Source organism: Astatotilapia calliptera, chromosome 18 (genome assembly GCF_964374335.1).
Source record: "Astatotilapia calliptera chromosome 18, fAstCal68.1, whole genome shotgun sequence".
In the NCBI taxonomy this organism is placed as follows: domain Eukaryota; kingdom Metazoa; phylum Chordata; class Actinopteri; order Cichliformes; family Cichlidae; genus Astatotilapia; species Astatotilapia calliptera.
Window position 1 is genome coordinate 17,110,805 of NC_137439.1, and position 27,939 is coordinate 17,138,743.

Here is a 27,939-nt window from a genome sequence, read left to right on the forward strand (position 1 = left end):
TTACAGAAGAATAAATGTTGTTGTTTTTTTACCTATGACATGTTTTTTTTCTAAATTTGTGAAAGTGTGTTAGTTTCACTGATATACTGATTGTGCTAAGCGCTGTTGCTAACTTTAAAGGTTGAACTTTTTAAGGCTTTTGCCTCCACTTGCTCTCCAAACTGTCAGAGTCAGGCCGGCTGTGTGTAACGGATGTAAGAAAAATCCTGACATCATTTGCAGGCCTGCTTTAAAAATGAATGCCTTCACATGGTCAGCTGAAAAATGTGTCTGCAGCTCTGATATGAGCACTTTGTCTTCACAGGTGCCCTCCTGTATATCCTGTCAGATGCCAGTGCTTCTCCAAAGATGAAATAGGCCAAACCTTTTGTGCCTTTTAAGTCGAGTCAGCAGAACTCCTTTTACAACCACGCCATCAGATATTTTCAGTCCTACCAATTTGCCAAGCAATGTTTTTCAAATAACGCTCTTGTGTCTGACACAATGGCTGAAAACACAGCAAGAGAGCAGCGTGAGATTAGCTAGATGGTGTGGAGATTGTAACATGACATCTCCATCTCGTAGACCTGAGGACAGCTGTGGCCCATACAGGATGATAAATGGCCGTTTGTGCGTAGGTGGAGCAGCTGTCTGCAGAGTGCTCCGCCACACGTAGCTTTCCCTCTCGAAAATTGAGATGGGTTTCACTTACTGTATGTTCATTTGTTCTGCAACCTGGAACATATGGTGCCTGAGAGTGCAGCTTTTTTAATTTGGAGAGCGATGATAGGAGGTATTATGTTACTCAAATATTATGGCGTCTCAGAAGCAGTTCCACTCAACAGCAACGGCATTGCACTGATGAGATTTCACAAGATCTGCCAGTTCACGTGAGAAAACAATGACACTTCTGTTATGAGCTGGCAGCTTCATCTAATGCCTGATATGTTTACCTTCTGAATCCAGCCTATAACTTTTAAAGCTGTAGAGTCAACGTGGGCAAAGTATGAATTATATTTAGCTGCTTTGTAAAGAAATTTACATCATCATATCATCATCCTCCAACAGTTATTTCTGATCTGTGATCATAACTGTTTATCATTACAGACAAGCAAGCAAGAAACATGACTTGTCTTGTTTTTTAGCAAGGTAGAGTCATTCATTACCACCAGCATTACAAAATAATATTTGGATTTAAGAACGTCGCTGCAGCACAGTCATGGAAACCGTCTTGTCAGTGCTCTGTGCGTTGAATATTTAGCAAGTGACAAAAACACGACACTACAAGTTTTATAGTTTTATTCATGTTTACATTCACTGCTGCTGTCTTGAATTGTTGGCTCAGGGTTAGTGGAGCAGCTCTGGCTTTCTGAGAAGGAAATCCGAGGTTAAGGGGGCACCAGAGAGGTAAAAACTGACTTAATCTGGAAAGCACCAATATTCTGATATACTGCCAGATTTATATTTATTTCAGATTCTTGAAAGCTAAACAGTTTTTTCTAGCATTTGTTACGTGTGGTTATTTAATGACTCCTTTACGCTTACAACTGCTCGGATCAGCTGGTTGTTGTAATTGTGGCACTCCAAACACGTGTGGCCAAAAGGGAAGTTACAGATTGCCATTTGGTGGGCAAACTATGCAACATGAACAGTGATAAGATATAGTCCTTTTCCACTAGAACCTTCTCTGCTCGGCTTGGTTCGTTCCACCGATCGGCCAGTCAATAACATCACTCGATGGATCATGAGAGCGACTCCTTAAAACCGCCAAACCCGGCAATAAAGCAAATGCGTGCACACAAATCACGGGTAACCAAATCTGACAAACGCCATACACAGGTATACCATCACCTCCTCGTCCTCCATTGTTGTGTTGTGTTTGAGTCGCATACAATGACATAACGGGACTTTTGCTCACACTGCTATAACCAGGGGTGCACATACGTGGTCCGCAGGTGCGCATTCGCTGTCAAAATAAAAGACGCGCACCAGATAAGCAGTTGCAACGCGCGTTTGCGTACATACGATTTTCTGGAGGAGTACAGACATTTTTTTAGAACTCTTAAAGATGTCGAAGAAGCAAGCTCCTGCAATTACTTTGGTGTTCCTCAACCTCCAAAGAAATGTCAGAGGGAGTCCGAACCGCAAAAGAAGCACGTATTCTCAGAAAAGTGATTCCAGGAGGTGAGCTGGCTTCAAACAAATGATGGACGCACAGAGATGTGATGCAGAATATGCCGTGAAAACTCTAGAGGACAAAAACAGCGCCTTTTATATGGACGCAAACGCACGTTGCAACTTCTTATCTGGTGCGCGTCTTTTATTTTGACAGCGAATGCGCACCTGTGCACCACTTATGTGCACCCCTGGCTATAACAACCCCATGCACATTTGGTGGTACTTAACTGTAACGGAAAACAATCAAAATCAAAGTGAGCCAAGTAGGTATTTCTCTTGTCTCTTCTTGTTATATCCGTTATAAATGCCGATACCAGTAGATCAGTGCACAGTATCGGTCTGCTGATATCAGCCAGGCTCGATCAACTCAACACAAACAAAAAGACAATCATCTTTATATTTGGTTTGGTTGGGTCTGTTTCCTCTAGGTAGGTACGAATTAAAGTTTTAAGAGCCAGCACAGTGATCGGCTTTGACTTTGTCTTCTGGTGTATGAACTATATGCTTCATAAAAAACCGAAGAGCACATAAAGAAAACCTTCACCTTACTACACTTGACTTTATAGCTATAATTTTCTTATAAAATACAAAAATTAAAATACAAAAAGCACTGAAGTTTCTGGGATCGATGATCCATCACCCAAATAAATTCCATTTTCTACCAAAGAAGACCAAAAATGCAGCAACAATTACATTTAAGAAGGTAAAATCTACGAATTGTGATCATCTGTGAATCAGCTGTTACTTTCATAATAACAGCAGGCAGCTCGAAGCAGTAACAACAAATGGACACAACTCTGAAGCCAGAATAATTCTCTGCTGACTGATTATTTGGTTTTGACACGAAGAATTGTGCTAAAACTGTTGTGTGCTGGCTTGTCTGCTGCTGACGCTAATAAGCTCACCCCTCAGCCTTACTCCAGCAGTGAACAGGCTCATGTCAAGAGGCAGCTGTTTGAACAGTTGCGTATTTACAGAGTACATCTTGTATTCAACAGGGCCTGTTTTAGTGTAACGCTGGAGGTGCTACACTTCTTTCTTTTTTCTCTGATTACGTTGGAGATCGATCATTGGGGCGAGATGTAAAGAGCATCTCCCCACGTTTTCAGTTCTTTTAGCGTATTTGTCAAAAAAAAAAAACGTATTTTATTACCTCGTAAGTCGATACCTGAGATCTCCAGTTACAGCCAGCGGCACTCTTCATGCCAGATGCTCGTGAATGATAGGCAGAGGAGTAAATTAGTGATAGACACATTTATAGACTGAGCTCATGACCTTCCTGACTATGATTTATGTTTTTTGGCAGCAGGGAGCCACCAGATATCAGGTAGGTGCCAACTTAAATCAGTGAGAATCATCTCACAAACTGGTTCCCTATTACATCGCTGGATATCTGGGGGCAGAAACAGGCACACGATGGATAACAAACTCTAAACTAAACCGATCCCGCAGCATGTTTGCTGCTGACAGGTTCTTTAATTGAATTGCATTTTTTTAATATATATTACACATGACATTATGATGCAATGCCTAAGGATAAACAGGCTGGGCAATTCAAGCATGATATCGTACACGAGGGTCTTAATTGGGTTCATCAAATGAATGCCACAGCTTTTATACCACACTGAATAATAGAATTCACTCTCCTAATTATGAACAGATCCTAAATATATATACAATGTGCATGTCATCATTTTTAGATTTTAACCAATGAAGCCTGGAGTGCCTCACAGGGGAGGACTTTGGGTCCTGGAAATGGCACCATGCTGTGTGTTGAGTACACGAAAGGATTAAAAAGCTCAGCATATTGCTGAAGGCTGGGCTACGCTGAAATGATGCTACACAGTCGAGGGACGCAGCTGTTCACTTACTAAATATAAAGTAGAAAAGTATAGAGCCATCTCTCAAACGCTTGGACAAATTATTTATAAACTCATAATGTGTGATGTGAAAATTACTATCCTGGGATCGGGTAGGGGGATTGATGAGCGTATATGTATGTTGTGCATGGGTAAATCTTCTGTTTGGAAGATTTTTATATGAATTAATACAGGAAAAAGCCACAGAGATATGAATGATTCCTCTGTGGTCATTTGATCTGCAACATATTTACCAGAAAACTGCTCTTAAAAAATCCCTTTGCATTATCCACAAACATTTAATTCTATATAATATGGGGAAATAGTTTAAAATGCTCATCAGAGTAATATCTTCAAAAATGCATTAAAGTCAACATGATTTAAAACACAAGAAGAAAACAGTAAATCCTCACAATCGAGAAGCTGTAGCAGTATTAAAGCTTGATTTTTTTTGGTGATGTCTCACTACTCTGGAGAGATCTATAAGGCTCATGCTTGGTGGAGCCTTTGCAGGAGTGCAATGATCTAACCTTGAGGTCTCTGCTGAGGCATCTTTAATCAGTAGGTACCAAAGACCAGCCAGGCTTCCAGGCTGCTTATTATCTAATTTTAGAGAACCTATATGTTCTTCCTTTTCTGCTCTTTGTGGAAGGATGTACTCGAGAACCGGATGAAAGTCCCTAATTTTCCCCTTTGATATCACGTATTCCAGTAATAAATGTATCTATATTTTATCATTTACAGCTGCTGAAGCTCTTGAAGTTATTCCTGCATGAGTGGACGCCACGGTGTTTCATGGCTTAAATAAAATAACTTTGGCTGACTAGCTGCTTCACCCAGACATAAACTTGTGGTGCGCACCGATCCACAGTTGTTTAAGTTGGGCCCATAAAATTGTTCCACAACTGTAAGTAAAAACTGTGCAGCTGAGGGCTGTTTTACTATGTTTGCCCTATTTTACTATTCACATGTTGAATGAACTGCAAATCATTCACAAGGAAACACAACACCGCAGTTTACAGTGCACAGGATCTGCTTCCACTGAGGCTGATTTGCGACTCTGGCGTGCTGTCAGGGCAGCAGTGCTTAATGAACAAGCAGATTCTCCACATTAATCAAATGTGACCTAAAATTGTCCAGCCTGGGCTCCTTACAGGTTGTAAAGCACAAAGGAAACACTGCTCACCCTCAACAGAAATCCACTCGTGCCGGTATAAAGGTTCTCTACACTGGGTTTTGTTACTTCCAGCATGCTTGTCTCATTTTATCATTATTGGTATTATAAGTTCTTATTGGTTTTCTCAAAGCAGTCATCATCTAGGTGTAGCTTTCAGTGAGTTAAGTCTACATTGCAGTCTCAAAGCTCTAAATCAGATGGGCTGGTATATGAGGTGCATATAAATGAGAGTTGTGTCTTCTGTCTTCCCCGCCATGAAGAGTTTGGTGCGCATTTGCTTCATTAGCCATCAGTCTCCGCTAAGCCAGACTAATAGTTTTCCTGTTGCATGACAGTGACTTTGTGGCACAGCCCACTAATATATTTTCCCCGCACGCTCCCTTGGAGAGAAATATATACAGTTCTCTTTTTATTTGCGCTGCTCATACATCACGCTGCAAATAAAAGCATATGGCTCCTCCTCTATGGATTCAACATCTGGAGCAGTTCGTATGGATGGCTGGACAAACAGTTGCTGTAAAAGCCCCACAGACACATCAGGTGTGATACATTTTTCCTCTCTGCTTTTTGGGCTCTGGGGCTAGATTGTAATGAAGATGTCCGGCCTTTCAAATGCCTTTCAGATAGAACAACTGCTGGAGGTAAAATGTCAGAAGGACTAAAACACTTCCTTTAAATGTTTTTATTTTCACCTTCTATTTTCCTTACCCTGGCTGCCACTATCTGAGTTTCCTCTGCCACCGTTGTCAAGAAATTTGTGCTACGTTTTCAGCCCGGCACTCATTTTTATGATCAAAATAGGTCACTGAATAAAGCCATGTGGCATTTTAAAGAAATGAACTTCTGCCTCGCTTAGAGTACAGAAAGTGGAACCCTTGAATATGCAGAGTAACTCTTATTACATATCAAGCTGCTGGCTAATGCTGGGGGAGTATAACAGCACTTCGAATGTGTTAACATGTATAATTAATGGCAATGTGTACATTCCCTGCTTCTAGTGATGCCTTAGAACGGCTTCTCCCACTTGTGTATTTCAAGACGTTTAACTAGTCCCAATTTTTAAATGACCCAGTGGGATACAGCTGCAGGAGGAACAGCAGATTATTGATTAGTGTGTGGAGGAACACTTGGTTGTGCAGTGCAGACATTGTTTCCAAATCAATCAACAGTGTGTGTATATGTGTGAAGGTTTTAGATCATGATTTTGTTGGGTACTACTCAGTGTCTAGTCTCCAGTTATCAGCAGATCCGGAGAGCAACACAGCAGCGTGGAGGATTCAAACAACTTGTCCCTGGCTATCTCGCGCCTGACATATGAACCAGACATGAGCGACAGCGTTTCACTCAGGCCCGATTTCCTGACAGTGTACCTCTGCCGCCTTGACCCAACACCTTTTTGATTTAGAACATCAGCACAAACGGGATGGGAGGGAGGCATGTGCTAGGACATAAAATCATCAATGACATGTCAATGTGTGTGACCCCTCTGTAAGAAGTGAGACCCACAGTATATCAAACAGATTGCACCTGACCTATGACCAGGGAATGGAGCAGCTCAGCTCAATATGCCTGTACGAGCAGCGAGCTGGACACACTGAGGCTACAAGCCTGAAAGCACTGAGGTGAAGCCTGATTTCTACATCTCAGTGAGCTCCATAGATGCACACTGCACTGACTGTCTGTCAGCCCATAATGGATTAAAAGCAAGCCTTCCTTGTAAGCACCCTGCCACACCAGCTTATAGCGAGAGAGGCATCGTAAATTTTGTGAAACACTCAGGGATTCAAGAGTTTTCTGCGAAGCTAATAAAGCACACAGGGCCAGCAGCATCATCCTCATCAGCAGCAGCAGCAGCAGCAGGCTGAAATACTCCTCAGGTTTACCACAGATGGACGTTTGCCTTGATGCTTTCTGTAAGAAGCAGAAGCTGGGAAGGCTCGAGAAAGAGGATACAGGGATGATGATGGATTTGTGAATAGTTGAGTGACGTTTGAGCTGTAAAAATGGCCTTTTTTTAAAAAGAAAAGTGGGAATGTTGTCGATTACTGGCATCCAGGGCAAAGAGACTACTTTAACGCAGCTGAATAGCACTATGGAGGTCTGCTGCCACTGCACTGGCTGGAGGAACTGCGGGTGCTGCCTGTGTACCTGCACCGAGCCAATGTTAAAGGTTTCTACAAGCCCATATATCGCATGCATGTCATCTATTAAGGAAACTGATTTATCACGAGGCCCATCGCAAGTTCCGCTAACTGCATCACACAAACGTAACTATTGGTGGATGCCACGGTTTATTATCCATTACACCATAGGTGACTGACAGATACATCTCAGCGCACCATTAACGCAAATAACATCTCCACCAAGAAAAAGTGCATTGCGCGTGGGTTAATGCTTCATTTCAGAGATGCTGGACATTATAATTAAGTACCAATGCTCGTCATGGGCTGTGAATGTAAAAGCGACAAAAAGGTATGTGAGGCTTACCTGGTTTTCTAGTAACAGGTGGTGATGTCCTATTAGATTCCTTTGGACTCCAATCAATCAATCAATCAATCATGTGATTGTTTTTTTCTCCTTCTTCTTCTTCTTATTTTAATTTATGCATCGGTTGCTAAAACATCTCTGCGAAATCACAACGTATCCCTTGTGGCAGCATCGCCCACACGGCATCCTGGTCCACTACACTGTAGCAATATGCAAAAACCGACAGAAAACAGCCCGCACTCGCACGCCGAACCAGATTTGTCCATATTTCCTGGGCAGCGGTGGTTTCAGGGATTCCTCTCCGTCGACATCTCTGGCAGAAGGTCCGCTTTCATAGCTCCGCGTCTGTCTCTCTCTCTCCCTCTCTCTCTGTCTCTCTCGCATCGCGCTGCCAAAATGACTGAGGCTGGAGATCACATGCGGCTGGTTCAACTCGCGCGTCAATCGCCTTCGTTTACCCAAGGCACCCGCACAACTCCGGATCCATAAATATTACATGATTCTACTTTTTTCTTTGCTGTTTTCAGGGACGCCCGTCGCTCTGTCCCACATTACACACACTAATATATCACAAAGCATTTTTTAAATTATTTCTACCAATCACATTTGCGTGCACTGCGGTCCTCTGTGCTTGCGTGTGCTTGTGAGCTCGTACGTCTATCTTTGTTAGGACCGGTTTGAATTTTAGACCTTGGGATGTGAGGACATTTGTGAAATGTGAGGACAACGTGGCCGTTGCTCACTTTTAAAATAGGGGGTGGGGGGGTTAGTATTTGGTTCATTATTTGGAAACTACAATCCAAAAGTGTGTGTTTATTAGTATTGCACATGTTGTGCAGACATAAATCTGTCCAAACTGTCACATTGTGGGGATCTGGCTAAGATTTGCAAGCCCCTTTGACATGAATCACTGATTTTTTTAGATTGAAGCTGTGGTCAGGATAAGGTTAGGCTTAGATTAAAGGGTCAGGTTTCTGATAGATTTTTCTACCAAGCTATGCCCTGGTGCAGATGACCAAAAGAAAAACATAATTTCATGTCTGCTTACATGTTTAGACCATTCTTAAAAATGATTGGCGCACGTGAGTTACAATGCTCTGAGCTGAATGGTTTATAAAAGGGAAAAAAGGCATGGGTGGATTTTCTCAGTCTTGCACAGTCAGACACTGACTCAGTTTTTGCTGTCAGTGAGCACATGCACATACACACACACTGTATATGCATTCAGTCACTTGGTAGTATTTGGATTCTCTCCCTCAGGCCCTCTCGTGAGCAGCTGTGCAGGCTGACCAGGTGCTCCTTATTTTCCATGCTGTCATCATGCCAGCTGAAAGATCCCGCTGTTTCCCCACATGAAGCAAGTTGACTCCTCTGACGTTTCAAGCTGCCTTCTCGGGCAGCACTTACTCATAAACTGTGCAGCACTTGTACCACATTCCAGTCTGAAGTCCACATATACCGGATTTCCAGCCTGTTAATTAAGGCTTGTTAATTAAGGGTCAAAACCTGCTGCACTGGACGGCACAGTACTGCTGCAGCAACCTGCAGCTGCTCTCTTGGTTCTCTATGCCAAGGGGAGACGTGTGATTGGGAGATAATAAATGGAAGTGCTCACTGACTTCACACTTCACTATACAACAGCAGCCTCTATAGGTGTCTTCAGCAGTAAGGCTGTCCTCCTCAAAAGCTTAACTGTGATCCATTATCACCAAAGCTAATTCACACCTTTACTAATGTTGTTATATATTCCTCAGGTAGGTCCCAACAGAAGCCTTGGAGATATTTTGACCTCATTACAACTTTAATCTATTTGACTTACAGTTTCTTTGGCTATGTCATTAAAAATTCAGACTTTCCACCATCACTTGCAGTAATTCTGTCATAACTATTATGGCAGCTGACTCAGCTTTACTGCTTTAGCAGGCAGGCCATACAAGTTATTTCAATGTATGCCACTCCCTAAAGACTTTAAAATCAAGAAAAATTGGCCGCTGTGTCAGATTAATCTGCATTTTAGGTACACCATCAAAAACTGGACTGTAAAAAAACAACAACAACAACAAAGGTGGAGCAATGGATCTATACCCATTTTCTTAATCAGCTTCTTACTATGAGCGATGAGGGTCTGCACGAACAGACAGTTATGTGCCAAAACGAGGACAGCTGCAGTTATTTCACATGAGAGGTTTCTGTGCGTGCGTACGTGTTCTCGTCTGTGCTCTCCTCATTGGTCCAAAGTGGGAAAGGCTCATTAGGAAAATGGTGATAACATATTCGTGCATTGGTTGGAAATTGAATTTGAATTCAAATGTGATGAGAGTCATTGATCGTTTCCTATTTGCTGGGGAAAATTCTTTGGTTGTGATATGAAAACGTGACACTGGGAAAACAGTTTGAACCTGTACTGTCCTGATGGATCGCACTCAACTGCAATGAAAAACATGACTGTGTGGCAGAAAACACCTGTGCTTGACCACACGGTCCTGTTCACATTTTAACCGAGCACATTTAATTATTTATTTATTTTGCTGGCGTTACACTGTCCTGATTTGACATAATGTAGGGCCAAGGATTCAAGGCTTCCTCTCCGTTAATTAATTTTAGAGCTCATGAAGTACAGCCTCTGCTTTTCAGAATTAGCGATATGATTTCAGTTGAGCCCCGAGCTTCTGCCCACCCTCCTTCATTACTGTCAGTAGAACAGCATCCTCATGCTCTGAATGCAGAGAACATAACTGAAGCATGAAAACTGCAAGGAGACATTTTTCACCTAAGCATGCACGCAGTGCTTCACTTGCTTGCTGGGTAATATTGATTTCAAAGCATTACCTTCTACAGTGCACAATGTTTTCTGCTGGATCACCACCAAACACCACCATTTCTCACCCATCCTACGTGCCTACAGAGTGCTGAATGTGTGACAGTAGCCGGGAGTTATTATGCACAGATAACCTTCCCTTCCCTTTATAATCCAAGCAGGCACAAAGGGAAACTATTCATGATCTGCAATTATGTTTTCTAGATAAGATAAGCAGTTCACAATTAACTTAAGGCTTGCCCCAGACATAAGGAGCTTTTCATATCTGCTGACCCAGCCAATCAAAGTGCTCCAGGAGCTGCTTTTCAATATCACCATAGCTAAGCCTTTGCCTTTGTGGCTTTCTTTTTTTTCCTGCCCTGTTAGTTTAGATGTAAGACTCACACCCTGTCTCTTAGAACTGACTCCAACACAAGGGGGCGTACACTGCTAAGTTTGCCTCTCCCTCTCCAGTTCAGCAGCAGCAGGGATAAATTTGATTATGGTATGATGCTGACCTTGAGAGGGAACTACACTTAAATTTACATTTAAAGGATGAATGCCTTATTGCATTATTGACAAGGAAATGTGTGGCTTTCCCCGCAGAAAACTGCATTAGAAAGGGACCACTCTTTGCCTTAGCCAGTGAATGAGAATGTGGATGGCAGCATGCAGTTTTGCCATTCGATGGTTTGCACTCTCCTGGAGTCACTTGCCTGGTTAATAAACATGTATATATAAATATGTGTGTGCACTATAAACCTCCCCTTTCCCTTCAAGCCATTTATTATCATCATCAACATTATTATGCATGCTGGTGTTGGTGGGAGCTTCCCCCAATTCAAGCATGCCACCCATAAAGGATAATCAAGTCCCCAGAGGTTTATAACACAACAATCATCAGTGACACTGTGCACACTCCGTGCAGTGATTGCATTAGCGATGGCATTTTAAGTAGCTAATCTATGTCACCCTGAAGTCCTAATTCCTTTTCTTTCGTTACTTCGATATTTTAAAAAAAATACTCTGCTCCTTTTCCTCATCTCACTGCACTTAACTAACCCACTTGCACGCTTGAATCACAACCAAGTTTTTGCACATCTATGCACAAAGCACCTGTCTTACTGGAATAAATGGCACTAGCCCAGCCCCTTAGGGGTGTGCAAGCACTACCATAGGCTACACGCGCATTTTGCAGTTCAGCGGTACACACGAAATGTAATTGGTTTGAGCTTCCAGTTTATGTAAATAGCAGTCGGTGGCTCCTCCCATGCACCTGATAGGCAGTATTTACAGCTCTTTACAGCTACACTGTTTCCAAGTGCGCAGCGACGCAGGATGACACTCCACTGGACTTAAGCAATAAGGATTTCCGTCTTCGCGCAGCAAACTGACACTCATCTCCTTTTTACTAAGAACTAAAAAAAAAAAAGTTTGCCAAAAGTTGACTTCTTGTTTTCCAAGATGCCACGCTCCTTTCTGGTCAAGAAACACATAAACTCCGCAAAGAAGCCAAATTATAGTGAGTTGGAAAGCCCAGCAGGTAAAGTTTCGTTTGATGTTTTTTTGTTTTTAGAAATAAAGCAGCAGTGTTCACTTTCTAAAAAGTTTAAAAAGTTGTGTTTCCCACAGGCAGACGCGTTTCATGTTTTTTTTGTTTTTTTTTTAACTTTGCAGAAGTTAGTTTCGTTTCAAACTCACTGGACTACCTGCTTTGAAATCTGTGCTTTTCACTGAAGTCATGACAGTCTCATAACCCTTGCTGTCTTTTTTTTTTCCAGTGTTCATCACACCGCACATCTACAAGGCTCTTCCCCTGTCAGTCATCCCCCAGCCAGAGATCCTGAGCCCGGCGGCGTACAGCCCCATCACAGTGTGGACTACCAGCAACTTGCCGCTATCTCCGCTCCCCAGTGACCTCTCTCCCATCTCTGGATACCCCTCATCGCTCTCCGACACCTCCTCTAAAGACCACAGCGGCTCCGAGAGCCCGAGGAGCGATGAAGACGAGCAGATGCTGCCCAAGCTAACAGACCCTCACGGAGTTGAGGCAGAGAAATTCCAGTGCAGTTTGTGTAGTAAATCCTACTCCACGTACTCTGGACTGCTCAAGCACAAGCAGCTGCACTGCGACGCCCAAACGAGGAAATCCTTTAGCTGTAAATACTGCGAGAAGGAGTACGTTAGCCTGGGGGCTCTCAAAATGCACATCAGGACTCACACCTTGCCTTGTGTTTGCAAAATATGCGGGAAAGCTTTCTCCAGACCGTGGCTGCTCCAGGGACACATCAGGACGCACACTGGTGAGTTGACTTGGTGATAAGAGTGGGGCCTGCTGTGTGAAGAAGCAGCTTTAGATTCATCAGGATCAACATGCTGATATATGATGTAGTGGTTCTAACAGCTCCCCACTGTGTTGTAGTGAGACTGAACTCTCAGACTGATATTCTTTTTTATTTTCTTTTTCTCCTTTTGAGTCATCAGCAGTGCTTGCCTTCTAAACTGTGTTGCAACCATTACAAAAATATATAGTCCACAATGTCTCTGTGTGTGCAATCACTGACAAACTTCTTCCCTCATTTCTACTCCAACAGGAGAGAAGCCCTTCTCCTGCCCTCACTGCAACAGGGCGTTTGCGGACAGGTCCAATCTCAGGGCTCACCTACAGACCCATTCGGATGTGAAAAAATACCAATGCAAGAACTGCTCCAAAACCTTCTCCAGGATGTCTCTTCTGCACAAACATGAGGAATCTGGTTGTTGTGTAGCACACTGAACTGGGATACCTTTTCCACCACCACCAAAAAAACAAACGAAAGAGAAAAAACACCCTCCTCTCTTTCTTCTTTATTGTTTTTTTTGCCCAAACCCAGGAGAACTGTCAGGGAATCACACCAAAGTGGGTTTGTTCACAAATTTACAGACTTTTTTTTTTTTCTTCTACTACCGGCCGATTTCATTTCAGAGTGCGAAATAGCTCAGTGCTCGCAAGCCTCTCGTTTCAAGCAGTGTTTCTGTGATTGCAATCAGTGTCGAGCTTTGTCAAACCATGTACTCACCTACCTGTGCTATTCATGCACTTTTCTGCATGTCTAGAAGTTTTATATGCCTTCACAATGTTATCTACAGTGTTTGTACCAATGTCTCTCTCAATGGCTGTTAAGCAGTTTATTATTGTTTTTTTTTAATACAAGCAATACCAAAAGGTGCATTTGGAATGAATGGCAGTATAACCAGAGGAATATGGAAGCCATTGCTAGATAGGGAACAAGTGCAAACTTAGACTTAGGGTGAATTTATTATAACTTTTGCACAGTCTTTAGAAACAGTTCGCCAGCACTCAGAAAGCAATAGAAGTGCCTCAGATTTACTCAGCAATAATATGCATTTTCCAGCGACAGGTTCCTTTTTCTATTTTTCTATATTGAATGTAAGTGTGACTGAGATGATTGTATATTAACAGTGAAAACTGTGATGCTAAATGATTTTTGATATTTTCATATTATCATGACACTTTTGAAAATAAAGTTTCATGACATTTTGTATAATTCCTTTGGCATCGTGCATGAGTTGCTTTTTCCTCTGTCAAGCCTTCTTTGATTTACGAGCAGCTCCTTAGACTGATCGTCGCACGCTTCAAATGGAATAACGTCCACAAAAGTAAATGATATATAATCCGGCTTGCGCCATCCCGTGCTATGAAGATGTACAAAAAGGGAAAAAATGAGGAGAGAGGTGACTCAGCTCTGAATCAGGCCTGAACCTGTTCCCTGTGAACCTGTCCAGGCATCAAACAATCTTGAAATTTAACACATACTGGCTATATTGATCTGCACTCACTTGTTATACCCTCCGAGGGCCCGCGACACCCTCTTTGCCCGAGTTTGTGTAAGCTGTAACTGTGAGGGGAGTTGTTCTTATAGAAAGCCGTCCTCGCTTTTGAAAGCCGTGCCATCAAAGTAGATAAACCAAAGCAAAGTTGTCTTTCTTTTATGTTCCTGCTCAATCACAACAATCACTGCAGGGTGCCAGGGCATACCGATCTCCAGGTTCTAATATGTTTTTGCAGAAAGATCAAATTTGCATCTGCTTTGACGACCTCCTTGAATTCTGGGATGCTTGCCATAAAGGATTAAATAGACTTCCCCGGGCTACGTTTTGTTGTCTTTTACCATATGCCGTCTTGAAGCAGATAGAGATTAGAGCCCGAAAAAAGAAAGTGCAATGCCTTCAGGGATACAGTCAAAGCTGAACTCTTTCTAACAAACCCCAGAGTGTGCTCCCATTTGCCCTAATGCCCCAAACTTGCGGACCAGAAAGATGTGATCTGACAAACAGACACTTGTTTTTCTAGCTGCGAGTGGCTGAACTCCCCTGTAGGTAGATTCTCCTCGCTCTGAGTCATCGTCAAGCTATTCCAGGTGCTCGCTGCAGCTCTTTGGACTGGGCCAGGTGGCTCCAGGGCTCTTCAACCTCGCTGAAAAGCAGGTGCAGCTAGAAGGACATTAAACTGCAGTCACCACAGGTCTGCTGATACTGTAGAAACCACAGCCATGACCTAATGTGCAAACGTTACAAGCGGCGGGCCCTGTTATTCAGATCATTTGCCTCATAAAAGGAAAGTGCCATCAAGAGGGCACTCTAAACTATCACAAACACCGCCTGTCCTCGCTTTTCTTTGGAGAACCTAATATCTTCTTTCCATAGGCAACACTTTATCATTCTGGTGTCAGCTAGGAGAGGGGAGGGGGGAAAAAAACGATGCTTGCATAATGACTATTAGCTTCATAATCTTGCAAGATTTTCCTTTTACAACAACAATTAACTGCATGACTGATTTCTCAGATAACAACAACGTGTTAAGCGCTTTCCCCTCCAACACGAATATTTGATTCAGCTGCTGTGATAGTAGTGGGTGGAGATGGGGAGGAGAACGAGCAGGAACTCATTTGTTCCAAAGCATATGGCTATTAGAAGATGTGCTAAAGGATGTGATATCAAGTATTTGTTAGGTGTGGAGACCGTTACTAGGCGCGCTAGTCTGTTTTAAGCTGCAAATCTACTGAGGATAAATGCAGGTAGATACCCTGTGGGTGTTTTTGCGGGTAGATTCAAAGGGAAATGAAAAAAATGTAATGTTTTGAAGGATAAACTAGAATAGTCATTTCTTCCCGGTCTGTTCTTCTTTAGCTTTCACTCAGTTTGGCCGTGTACTGCTTTCATTTGTTTCCCCAAAAAATCGAATAAAATGAAGAATTTAATTAGGCAATTTAGCACATTTAAAACAACCTATTAGCCCCATTTAGTACAAATCAAGGCTGCGACTGGCAATTGCATCATGTTTTATTAATTAATCTGTTGCGTCTTTTATTAATGGATTTTTTTTTTTTTCAAAAAACCTAAAACTAAATAATTTTCCTTTAGCCCAAGGTGATGTATTCAAATGGTTTGCTTTCATGGACCAAAGCCTCAAATCAAAACGTATTTAATTACTTTGATAAAGGACAAAGAAAAGCATAAAATCCACATATTTGAGAAGCTGTCACCAGAAAATCTTTTTTCCTTGAGAAATGACTAAAATGATTAACTGGATATCAAAACATCTGTAGTAATGGATTCATCGGCTAATCCTAAAATAAGATTTTGCCACTCCTTTTCTTCAGATGTTATTTAATTATCACTTCCCGTCATTTTCATCATTGACCACCTTTAAAGCCTGCATTCATAAGGCTGTTTATTTCATCGCAGGCATTAAATCACACATAAAATAAATGTCCTCACTCTGTGGATTTACGCACCCACAGCGACATATTAAAGAAGCCTCAGAGAACAGTTGTGCTGAATGCAAAGCGGGGCATGACTCCCCCCCCCCCAAAAAAAGTCTGCTGACTTTATGGTGAATCGGGGAGTGTGATTCCTTTATGACAATCAAGTGGAACAAATACAGTTGAGGGCGTCCTCTGAGCTCCAACTGCGTTGGCCGGAAAGTGATCCCCAGCCCTCCTCTCTAACCCCAGCACATCAGAAAGGAGATGATTGTGTATTCCCCTTCGCTCCGACTGCCTCAAGGAAGGTTTGCCTGCTTATTGAGCTCCCGCGTCTTGTTAAAGACTATTCTCTTTTATTTCCGTTGCCTCCTCAAGTGACTGGGTAGCTATTTAGAATGATTCTGCTTTCTTTTAGCGCATTCTCCAGATAATACCGTTTTCCTCTAATTGTATATTGTCCTTTTTGTTTGTTGATAAATTAGATTCATGTGGATCAAGCCAGCGTGATTTAATCAGCAGGGAAGATGAATTCTTTTGAATTTCTTTTTCGCTTTCTTTCAGTTTTATGTCTTTATCTCGTTAAAGTAAAATAATTAATTCAAACAGTTGTTTAAAGACTGAAGAAATTGGATTATAGTTCGATGGAATAAGGATCAGACTGCCTGTTTGATGTGCGCCAGGCTTGAGTCTTGCACCGAGGGATGGCAGCTGACCCTCCATGTAGGTCATAAATGATTTTTTTCTTCGGTACGTCATTACGAGCAGTGAAGTGTAGAGTCCAGCAGAGACAAACGGCGCTCTGTTGTCTTAATCAATAGCTCTGTGGCCTCTTTTTGTTGCCTTCTTCTCGAGCAGAGGTCAGCTGTCAGAGAATCCTGTGATCATATTTACTTGATTGTGTTTCCTCCTTAATGTTTAGCACTAAACCCCATGACCACAGCTGTAAAAGAACATCACTGTAAACAACACGGCCCTTTGTGACCACAAAATGATCTGAAAGGCTTCAAGGTGCCCTTTTTTTCACTCTCTAACAGTTTTCGCAACTCACATGTTAAACTCTCAGATTCTCAGTTTCTTGCAGCATTTAAGCGGTAAACAAACCAGCAATAAATGATTTAAAAACACAGACGCATTGTAAGGCAGAGATAAGAGTTTATTCTTTGATCCATTAGAGACGATCCACAAAGTAGGGGAGCTCACTGTTTTGGTCCCTGCTTCACAGATTAATCTATTCTCTAAGTATTTTTAAGTAAACACATCTGGAGGGTAAATAAATCACAATAGACTGCAGCCTTGTTGTTGGAAAAGAAAACCAGCTTCACCCATGACTCAAGAAGATGTCTTACCACCAGCTTATCGTGTCACTTAAGACCGTTACTGACGAAGTATTTCTGCATGTGATGTTTGCACTTTAACTGCAGCATAGAATTATTTTTCGAGTTAATTTTAAACAGATGGGTTTATAATTCTGTTATAAATCAGCATGCATGTTAGAACAACCATTAAAATCACGGTGTAAAGAATTCAAGTGTGCTAGAGCAAGTTAAGATTACTAGTTGTAAAATTATCATAGTATAAAGCCTGACAGTTAGCATTTTAGACTGGTATTAATACACTTTATACACTTACAGGCCTATACTTTCTGAGGAATGTAATTCCAGCAGTGATGGAGCCAGACATTTTTATTGGAGTGGACAGGTTGAAGCCATTACTTACACTGGGGTGGCACGGGGAAAATTGGGACAGGTAAATGGCTCTGTAAAAGGTTCTGCTATAAAAATAGCAGTTATTGCATAAAACTTCAGTTTTAAGTTGGTGCACACCCTCCGAGCTCCTCCCCTAATGGGCTTTACTATTGGTCACCTGTGGTGGAGCATGACTAGCCTCTGACCACCTGTTTGCTTGACCCCTGAATACCAGCAAGGCTGTTTTTGTTCTGATTCTCGTGGCTTCTGGATGAACAAGATACGTTTAATACATTTCAAAATTAGATTCACTGTAGAGATTCACAGCAAAGTGCATAATTTTTACTAGAGTCAAAAACCGAGGGTAGTTATAAAGCTACATTGTGCTGAATTTAGCTGTGGCTTTGATCATGTTGTTGACTGTCTTGATGCTAGTGGAGAACCAAACAAAAATCATTAAAAATTATATTTTTTATTCATCAATAGAATATGGTTTAGAATTAAGCATTAGCTATCTGAGTAGCTCTGTTCTTTTAATGCCATGGGGGTTTTTCAAGCTCACAAGCTGAACAACTGCATCGCACGATCATACCTCAGCTCTGGGAAACTACCCTGACCGGCCACTTCACTAGTTACAAGTCGAGTACACTAGGTTGGAAACAAACATCCCTCATAGACTTTGTTCCATACTGACATGGCATCATCAGACATTGCTGCAGATTTGTTGGCTGCATGTCTGTGATATGAAGCTCTCCTTCCAGTACATCTCAAAGGTAATGCATTGGATTGATATGATTGTGGAGGCCATTTGACTGCAGTGAACTCACCATAATGTTCAAGAAACCAGTTTGAGATGATTTGTGCTTTGTGATCTGGTGCGTTATCCTGCAGAAGATACACTGTGGTCATAATGGGATGGACATGGTCAGCAGTGATACTCAGGTAGGCTGTGGTGTTTAAATGATCCTTGGCCTGAGCTCAGAGACTAAAAGTGTGCTAAGAAATATATCCCCCATACCATTACAGCATCAGCATTCTGAACCATTCATATAAAGCTAAATGAAATAAATGAGCTAAAATTGATCCATTATTTTATACATCAAATATTCTATTCAGTTTGTTGAATCCATCTGAATTATAGCCTCAGTTTCCTGCTCTTATCCGACAGGAGTGACACCCAGTATGGCCTTTTGCTTTAAAGTTTAATGTGCTGTCTGTTCAGAGATGCTCTTCTGCATACCTTGGTTATAAAAAGTGGTTATTTGAGTTACTGTTGCCTGACTATCAGCTCCAAGCAGACTGGTGGTTCTTCTCTGACCTTTGACCTCCCCCAGAGAACTGAGCCTGGTTCTCCTGGAGGTTTCTTCCTATTAAAAGGGAGCTTTTCCTTACCGCTGATGGGGTTTTCTCTGTATTATTGTAGGGTCTTTACCTTACAAAATAAAGTGCCTTCAAGTGCTATATAAATAAAATTCAATTGAATTGACCAAAACTCAAGTATTCATACCACCCTGCCTGTCACCAACAACCATGCCACTTTCAGCAGGTCATCTTGACCATGTCTACATGTCTAAATACACTGAGTTGCTGCCCTGTGTTTGGCTGTTTCAGAACTGGGTGTAGCTTTTTAGTTTAAGACACTGAGTAGGTTTGTTTATGAGTGTAGATGAATATCATTCAAGATTATTCTATTTTAACAGTGTAACAAATGAAACTGCTGGGTTAACAGTTAAGGATGTTTCAGAGGCTGCTAATGTAGTTGATAAATAAACCCATGATCACAAATGCCTCTTTATCTCTGCAAAACTACATTACAGTGTGTTAATAACAACTGATTGAGTTTGCACACTTGTTAGCTTGAAAATAATGCTCTGCTGCAGTATTTTGTATGGCATCACTCCATTGTGAAGTCACTCTGAGAAACTACTTTTCTGTCATCTGTCGCTGCACCGACTCGACTTGTTAAACCTACAAAGAGCTTAAAAGCTTGTAGTGTTTTGGTGGCTAAATTACAGCCCTATACCTTTTAAATTCGGCAAGTTTTCAATACAGTTGTGCGAAATTCTCCACGACAACCTGTTCTTCATGCAGCTCAGTCCACTTCCTTTCCATCCTACAGGAATAGAGACCATCTAGGAGTCTCCTCTACTGAGTTTTAGGACGAAGTAATACTGGATGTCCGTCAGATGGAGAAAATTATAAACCCACAGATCCTCCTTGAATGGTTGTCAGTTTCACAATGTGGTGCAGGAGACTGGTGGTTTGACGTAAATCTGCTGTCACACTAAGTGGGGTGAGCCTGCTTTTAATTTGAATAATGATGATGACATTTTTTGAAAAGCGGATGCAGCAAATTGCTCATTTTTAATCCTTTTAGTACTCAGAGCTGCCTTTGACACCATTGATCATCCAATTTAAATTTGAATGCCGTAAGCACTGGGTGGTATCACCTGTCCTGTGCTTGACTGATTCATCTCCCTATATAACAGAAACTTTTATATTACATATGGGAACTCGTCTTTCTCTTCAGTGAACATGATATTTGGAGTTCCTCGGGGCCTGTGCTCGGGCCAGCCCTCCTTTCATTCATGCTTTATTCAATTTGCAAACACAATGTTTGATTTTGTTTTCTACATGTTCTTTTAAAGCCTCCTAATCCAAATATTGGTGACATTTAAGTCCCATAACTGCATCTGGCAGCAGATCTGTGCAGATGTTTTAGCACCCTCTGAGCTTCGAGGTCAGCAGAAGCCGAATTTTGCTTACTTTGTTGATCCATTAAATTTTTCCTCTAGCGCTACCATGAAGTTCATGTGAGATTAAGAGTGAAATGACTTGATAGCCTTTGGATGGATTCAATGGAATTTGCTTCAGAGATTGGTGCTCCCATCAGAGTGAATAATAAAAACTTGATTTCAGTTTTAAAAGTGTATAAAGATGGTGTCCTGAAGGCCAAAAGACCTGCTCTTGTAATTTGTCCAATACTACTTACACGTCACTTATAAGCAAAAACCTGCACAGCTCATGCCTTTTGGATCAGCCCCAATAGTTTGTGATTGATGCCAAATGAAAAAAATCTGTAAGCTAACTTATTAAAGTTTCATTAAACTCATTAAAGCAGTTTTTAACTGACATGCCATCCATCTGTATTTAAGGAGATTTTAAGCATGTTAGTATGCTAAAAAATATCACAGAACCATATATGTGGCCAGAGTCATTGTAAAACAAATATTAGACCTCATTCACAGAAGCCGTAAGACTGGTCGGCAACCATCCAGCACTCACTGGTCATGACAGAAAATCTGTATTCGCTGACTGGTTGGCGAGCGGTTGCTGAGGTGAAATCATCCACAAAGAAGACACTGCACAAAAATATTCCTTGTGATTGCTGTGGTTGCTCACAGTTTACATAAGAGACACCAACTTGACTGCAAGTTGCTAACTACTGGGTTAGTGGTAGTAAAACTTGAAAAATCATTCAGAAAAAGTTGTGTCTCACTGCTACAGCCGACACATTGCAACAAGTTTTCCATCTTTGATTTGCATCATATTTTTCATAGGTGGTTACCACTCAGAGCAACTGTAGGAATCTGCTAGTGACCAAAGCAATCACAAGGAAGTTTTTTGTCCAGCACTGTATACCTCTTTGCAACTGGTTTCAACTTGTGAGTGCCAGCAACCTCCAGCAACCACTGGTTTTCAGTGGGTTGCTGATCAGTCTATAGGCCTGTATGGCTGGGGCGTAATGGCTTAGTCACATTAGAATAAAAATAGGATGACAAGCCATTTGCAACTAGGAAAAGTTGGTGATTGTCCAAACTGAAGCTTTTCGTATTAGGCGAATGACTGAAAATAAGTTGCAGTGACCAACTTCGGCACAGGTCACCCATCGGGGGGCAATGCATATCCAACCAATCGCAGACAGATTCATAAACACAGAGAGATTACAAACACATTTCAATCAGTCTCAGCCAGTCTGTTGCGATGAGCATCACGTGTCTCTTTGCAGTAGGGGATCTGACTTAACTGGTTGCCAACTGCTTGTATTCCTGTTATATTCTATGTAAAACCAAGGTTGCTGATTTGCAGTTAAATCGCCAGCCTGCAACACTTACATAACTAAATTTATGTTTCAAATTTATGAGGTTCTGGTTGGACTCTAAATAAGCTTTCAAACAACCATTCAAAGGCAACAGAACATAAGTTTATTGCGCATGCTCGCAATATATTTGGTCATGCTGTGGTCTCCAACCACTGTTTTCTCCAATGTAACTGCAGCATAATCAGGGCATAAAACAGACTGAAGGTTTGAGGAAGAAAACAATCACAAGCTGCATCATCAGTTTAATTGTATTGCATAGCATTTCATTTATCTTTTCTTGTTCGGCTGAGACCGGGATATTTATTGCTGACCTTTGAAACAAACGTTGACAAAAAGATCTCACCACAAGTTTCATGTAGCTGTTCGGGACCTTTTTGATTATCACTTCTCCTGTGAATGGAGCTGAATTTAGATTTAAAATAAATTGAAAAGTTCCTCTCATCTGCAGAAACAAAACAGTGCTGATTAAATGTCTTTTTAAAAAGCTGCGTAACTATAAAAGAGTTCACGTGATTGAGCCATCGGGAAAAAGGGATACACCAGAAGTTTTCTTTGCAAGGTGTATTTTTTAAAAAGTCTGGTTAATTCTCTCTGTTTACCATTTTTTAACTAAGATTTTCCCAGTCTATATATATTGTCACTATCTGTATGCCACTTGTTTCATTTCAACACTATAAATAGATCATGTGGAGGTGTTTTGTTTCGCATTCGCATCTCAAAGAAGGTTTTGATCGTTATTTTCAGCAACTGAATTCTCAAAAACATGAAATATTAATATTTTCTTCATTTACTAAGCCAAAGCAAAACTTGGCATGCCTCTTCCAGAGGATGTTTTGACAGCGATCGGAAGCTACAAGTAAAGTGATCCCACTGGAGCTTCACATACAGTCTGTTCACACAGAATGGTAGGTTCACAGTAATTGGTTATCACAATAAATTTCAAGCGCTGGCTGTTTTGTCTTCCACCAAACTCAAAAAAGCTTAAACACTAAAAGGTAGGAGACAGGTAATAACGAAGGTAGTTCAACGGTTAAATGACAAATCAGGAGAACAATAGCGTGGGTTTTATGAAAGAAAGAAAAAAGCTTCAGCTGTAAATAAGCTGGTAAATGTTTATTGTGAAAGCACATGTGGGTGTTTGCCCTTTGGGATCTTAACTCAATCCAGCTAGAAGAACCAAATCTTGGCTCTCCACTTTCAGACGTGATTATACAATTTTACAATCAACTCTGCTCTGAGCAACAAATTAACGGTGGGAAGGTCCGAGCCAGTTGCATATTTACCAGCTGTTTGTGTCCAATAGCAACTGGGGCTGCATTCATTCGCATCCAGATAAGGAGGAAAAATGAGAGAATAGAAACAGACGGACTTTAGAAGACAAATGGAAACAGGATGTCCTCTCTAATTGTACAGCTGTGTCCCGAGTCACTTATTGAAATTACTGTCCTCACTGTTGTGGGCCACATGTTGCATGCCAGTGCGTTTATTTTTCAATCTATCTGTGAATAGATAGATAGAAAATCTCACAGGGCGCTTCTCATAAAATCCACTGATGAGGAGACACATAGTAAAAGCTATTATCCTACATTGATTCCAATCTCCAAATCCATAATAATCACACCGGAGAAGACTGAAACGCGGAGGACGAGATGGCGTCATAAGACAACAGTGGCACTAAATAGAGGGTTGCAGGTAAGAGGAAGATTACTGCGCATTCATTGTGTCTTATTTTTATCACTGATTATTTCTGAGCACTGTAGACGGGGCACAGCGGTGTATGTGAGGGTATGAACGCGAGATGATCCCTGAGAGGCCAACAGACAGAGCCAGTGACCTAATTATGATGAATCAGGGCTGGGAGAAGCTGTCTAGCCACCAGCCGTGTCTAAGTGGTTGCGCACGCGACACCAAAGGGATGCACGGCCTCCACACACCAGCAAAACACAACAGAGATGTACTCAGCACCACAGAGGTGATCAGGGAAGTTTCATGACACTTACTGTTATTATTGAGCACAGGAAATGCAATGAAGGAGACGTGAGGTGATATTTTGGTGACACTTTTTTATAAGAGTAAGCGAGAAACAGAATTCCAATTTTGTGCAAATATGAAACAAGCAGTGGCTCATTTGCTTACTATAAAGCCTGGAAACAATTGCAAACAGCTAGCCAGACTGTGTGACAAAATCCACTTAGCAGCACCTGTAAAGTGCACCAAAGGCCCATGTTCAAGACTCCCTCTTGGCTGGGTGCAGTGATGTTCTCTGTTGTAGCCTGCAGTGGTCATCTGGCAAATTCATAGCAAGAACAAGACTCCAGAAAGCCACCGATCCCATTGGAAGATAGACATTGTTACCATGATGTCACCCACTGGTCTGTGAAGCTTCAGCAGTCTTAGGATTTTGGTCACTTCTATGTTTGTTTGTGTTTTTTAACAACAGAGTGGACCACATCTGGAGAGGGTGGAATGAGTGAAGTTTTCAGCTAATCCTAGAAAGCTTGTGTTTTGACTTTCAAACCTGTCGTGTCTGCAGTTTTTGTAATCAGAATCATGATCTAAATGCTGTTGTGCCAGAAGTATTCGCTTTGTCAAGACAAGCTCTCTAAACTCTTAATAGGCTCGTGTTATTAGTGTTTATCTTTTCTGTATTTATCTATTCATTTTTATTATTATTCATACGAGTAAACAGTCGACCCCGCCTATTCACGGTTCGGTATATATAGCATATCTAAAATATTCACTAATTGCTTCCAATAGGATGACAGTTTAAGGTATATTTAGTGTTTGAACTATTAAAATAGGCAGCTATATCCGTTTTTAGAGAGAGTCTCAAGTATTTGTGGATATCAGCTAATCGCAGGCTGTTGTCATCACTAACCTCGACTGTATAGCAATGTCTAATATAGCAATGCCAGAGCAGCATTGCATGGGTGCAAAACAAAGCAAAATTATTATTTCACCCACCAAAACTGGAGCACACACTATGTGGACAGGCTGTAAGTATAGTTAAACATAATGCCATGTTACTTTGTAGTAATAAAGATGGCATCAACACCACAACAAGGCTGAAGCGGTCTAATTAAGTGAGTTGAGGTTAGCATCAAACTGTCATATAAAAGATGTATGTAGCTACCTTGACCGTTTAAAACAGTTTAAAACAAAATCCTTAGTGATTATTCTGAACTATTTCATATTTGCTTTGTAAAGCAGCTTCTACTTCATATTTGCGTTTAGCCTTCTCATTTTGGAAAGGTGCAATACAAATATAAAATAACATAAAATGTTTGTATTATTGTATTCTTGTTTTATAATCATTGTCGTCTTATTTTTTAAATTGATTAATTCATTATTTTTATTTATTTGGTTTTGAGTCACCAGGATAAGCAACAGGGCTCATACCATGCCGTAAGCATGCCCAGCTAAAGAAGTGACTATCCTCTTATTTATTTAACTTTCAACTAAAAAGTAAAAAGTAAAGTTAAACTTTTCACTTTTACTCTTTATTTTTAACTATAAATGGTTGGACTTTACAAAATATAATTTATTTTTAAATAAATCTCAAAAGTAGCAACTGAGACATTAAACTTCCCCCTGCTGGCCATTAAAAATAATGCAGTCTTACCCTTTACTCTACGTCCATCTTCCATATACAGTTAATGTCCTGACATGTGAACTTTTTAGACGTTTGCCTCTCTTTTCTGTCTTTTTGCTAACCTAAACAAACTGTAACTTCAAATTTAAGAAATACCTGAGTTGATCTTGTCATCAGACTTTTGACAACATGATAAATAAATGCATTTACAAAAACATCAAACTATTCCTTAAAGACAAAGAAAAGATCATATTGGTCCAAATACTGTGAGCTTGTGACTGGAATATACCTATGCCCATTGAGTCCTCGGTAGCAACATCAAAGAGCAGCTGTTCAGGGACACACACATTACCGCATGACCTCTCTTAACTTAGAAGTAAATAGTGAAACTGAATCTTCTTGGGGTCTTGAGAAAGGCCCTCTCTGTAGTTTGGCATGACATTGGGCCCCTGAGAGGTATTAAGAAAAAATCCACATGATATTTAGGCCTTGAAAGTGTTCTTTTGGATTTCTTAGCTGGATCTTTTAGCCCTAAAGCACGATGCAGTATGAAATCATACTATAATATCCACTATGACACATTCTGCAAAGAGCCAGTGGCAGCTAAGGGTTCTCTGGAGATGGTTTGGATTTTTTTTCCACTCTCCTTTTACTCGTTATCTGATCATCTGTGGAGGGAAAAGGTGAGTATGGAGTGTGAACAAAAGGTGCTTGAATAAACTAGCTCCCGGCCACATTATTCAGACTCCGGGTATTGTACTCGGCTGACAAGCCTCAACAAGACACGAACCTCCAGAGAAGCTTCTCTAGGGATGAGTGCGACTCCTTTGCTTGGAGATCTCAGTGGATTAAGGGGGAAAAAAGTGTGTAGATGATCTGTATCTTTAGTTCCACATAATCACAACTGTTGTAGTACATTAAAAAAAAAACTACCTCGAGGATGTTATACAACTTCACACAGCAGCCTTGAAGTAAATACTTTCCATTAAGCTGTTACTAACAAAGCTGCTGTGCGTTGACTTAGCGGTGTGTCAGTTTGGACGGTTGCCTTCGATTATGTATAGGTGTTACGCTTTAAACTACAACAATGTAATCAAAACAGATATAACTAATCTAGACATTTAAATGGGCCAGTAGCGCTTTGCAACCTTTTTGGTTGGAGTTAAAAGGAAGCCAACAGGTAAAATCAGCCAGGAAAGCACAGGTGAGTGTAAAACTGTAAGCAACTTTGTTCTGTGTCTGTGTTTTTCCTCTTTTTCTATCACCTTGTTATTCCTCAGATTTACTTTGCAACCCACTAATTGCAGCGACCCCTTGACCTTTCCTCATGCCTAGCTTCACATTTACACAAGCCAACGCCTCAAACGCACTGTAATGCTATGGATATTTACCCAACACTTTCAGTTCCCAGCCAGGAAATCAATTTGGTGTTTGATGTCTGTTATTAGAGCGTTAATGAGTCGATGAGGCCTTTAATAGTCTGAACCTTGTTATCGCTTACAGAAAAGAGCCTCGTTGTTTTCAGTCTACCTTTTTACTTCCTTTTGGTGTGTTTTTATGTACACGGCTGCGTGGAGCAGAATTTGCCCCTTTCTGATTTCTTTGTTTTTTGTCCCAATAACACGTTTGTGATCATCAAACAAATTTTGATATTAGACAAAGATAGCCTGAGTAAACACAAAATGCAATAGGTATCCAAACATAGCTGGCCCTGTGTGAAAAAGTAAAATTAAAAACTGGTTGTGCCAACCTTGGCAGTAATAACTGGCAATCTTTTGCAGAATTGTTTTAATTATCCACATTGAAGGGTTTTCAAGCTTGAGCGGATTTTGACGAGGCCAATCTAAAACCTTCATTTTGTTCTTTTGAGCCATTCAGAGGTAGATCGCTGTGGTGCGGCACAACCCATGTTTTTAGTTTCTTTAGCTCGTGGCTCGATATGTTGAGATCTTTTAACTTGCTTCACTTTGTCAGACAGGTTCTGTTTAAGTGATTTCTTGATTCCACAGGTCTGGTAATAATCAGACCTGGATGTGGTTGGTGAAAGTGAACTCAGCTTTCCAAGAAGCGTGGTTAATCACAGTTAATTCATGATTTAAAAGGGGCAGCTTTTTTCCCTTAACAATGGCATTTTTTATTTACTCAGTTTGTATTTGTCTACTAGTGAAATTGGTTTGATGATCTGAAACAAGTGTGACAAATGTGTGAAAAATGTAATTAAAATAAATAGGAAATCAGGGAGGAGGCAAATGCTTTTTCACAGCGCTGTACAGATCATATTTTATTTTTTAAAGATTTATGGACTGAGCGCTTGT

General features: G+C 41.0%; 2 protein-coding genes across 3 annotated transcripts in view; one reads left to right on the forward strand and one right to left on the reverse strand.

Moving 5' to 3' along the window:
* sntg1 (syntrophin, gamma 1) overlaps nucleotides 1-8,251 on the reverse strand; it is a 42,641-nt gene extending 34,390 nt beyond the window's left edge. The window contains exon 1 of one of the 2 annotated variants that reach the window (XM_026150064.2): nucleotides 7,681-8,251. The gene's annotated coding sequence lies outside the window, so the exon portion shown is untranslated. The remainder of the gene's footprint in view (nucleotides 1-7,680) is intronic. The other variant, XM_026150065.2, reaches the window with a different exon arrangement.
* Nucleotides 8,252-11,747: 3,496 nt separating this feature from the next.
* Nucleotides 11,748-14,025, forward strand: snai2 (snail family zinc finger 2). Its single transcript, XM_026149620.2, has 3 exons — nucleotides 11,748-12,020; nucleotides 12,259-12,780; nucleotides 13,072-14,025. Exons 1-3 carry the CDS (start codon nucleotides 11,942-11,944, stop codon nucleotides 13,251-13,253), a joined length of 783 nt encoding a protein of 260 aa, XP_026005405.1. The 5' UTR covers nucleotides 11,748-11,941; the 3' UTR covers nucleotides 13,254-14,025.
* Nucleotides 14,026-27,939: the final 13,914 nt, after the last annotated feature.

Coding starts and splice junctions, on each gene's coding strand:
- snai2 (XM_026149620.2), top strand. CDS start 11,942: ATGCCACGCTCCTTTCTGGTCAAGAAACACATAAACTCCGCAAAGAAG. Junction 12,021..12,258: donor TGAGTTGGAAAGCCCAGCAG/GTAAAGTTTCGT, acceptor TTTTTTTTCCAG/TGTTCATCACACCGCACATC. Junction 12,781..13,071: donor ACACATCAGGACGCACACTG/GTGAGTTGACTT, acceptor CTACTCCAACAG/GAGAGAAGCCCTTCTCCTGC.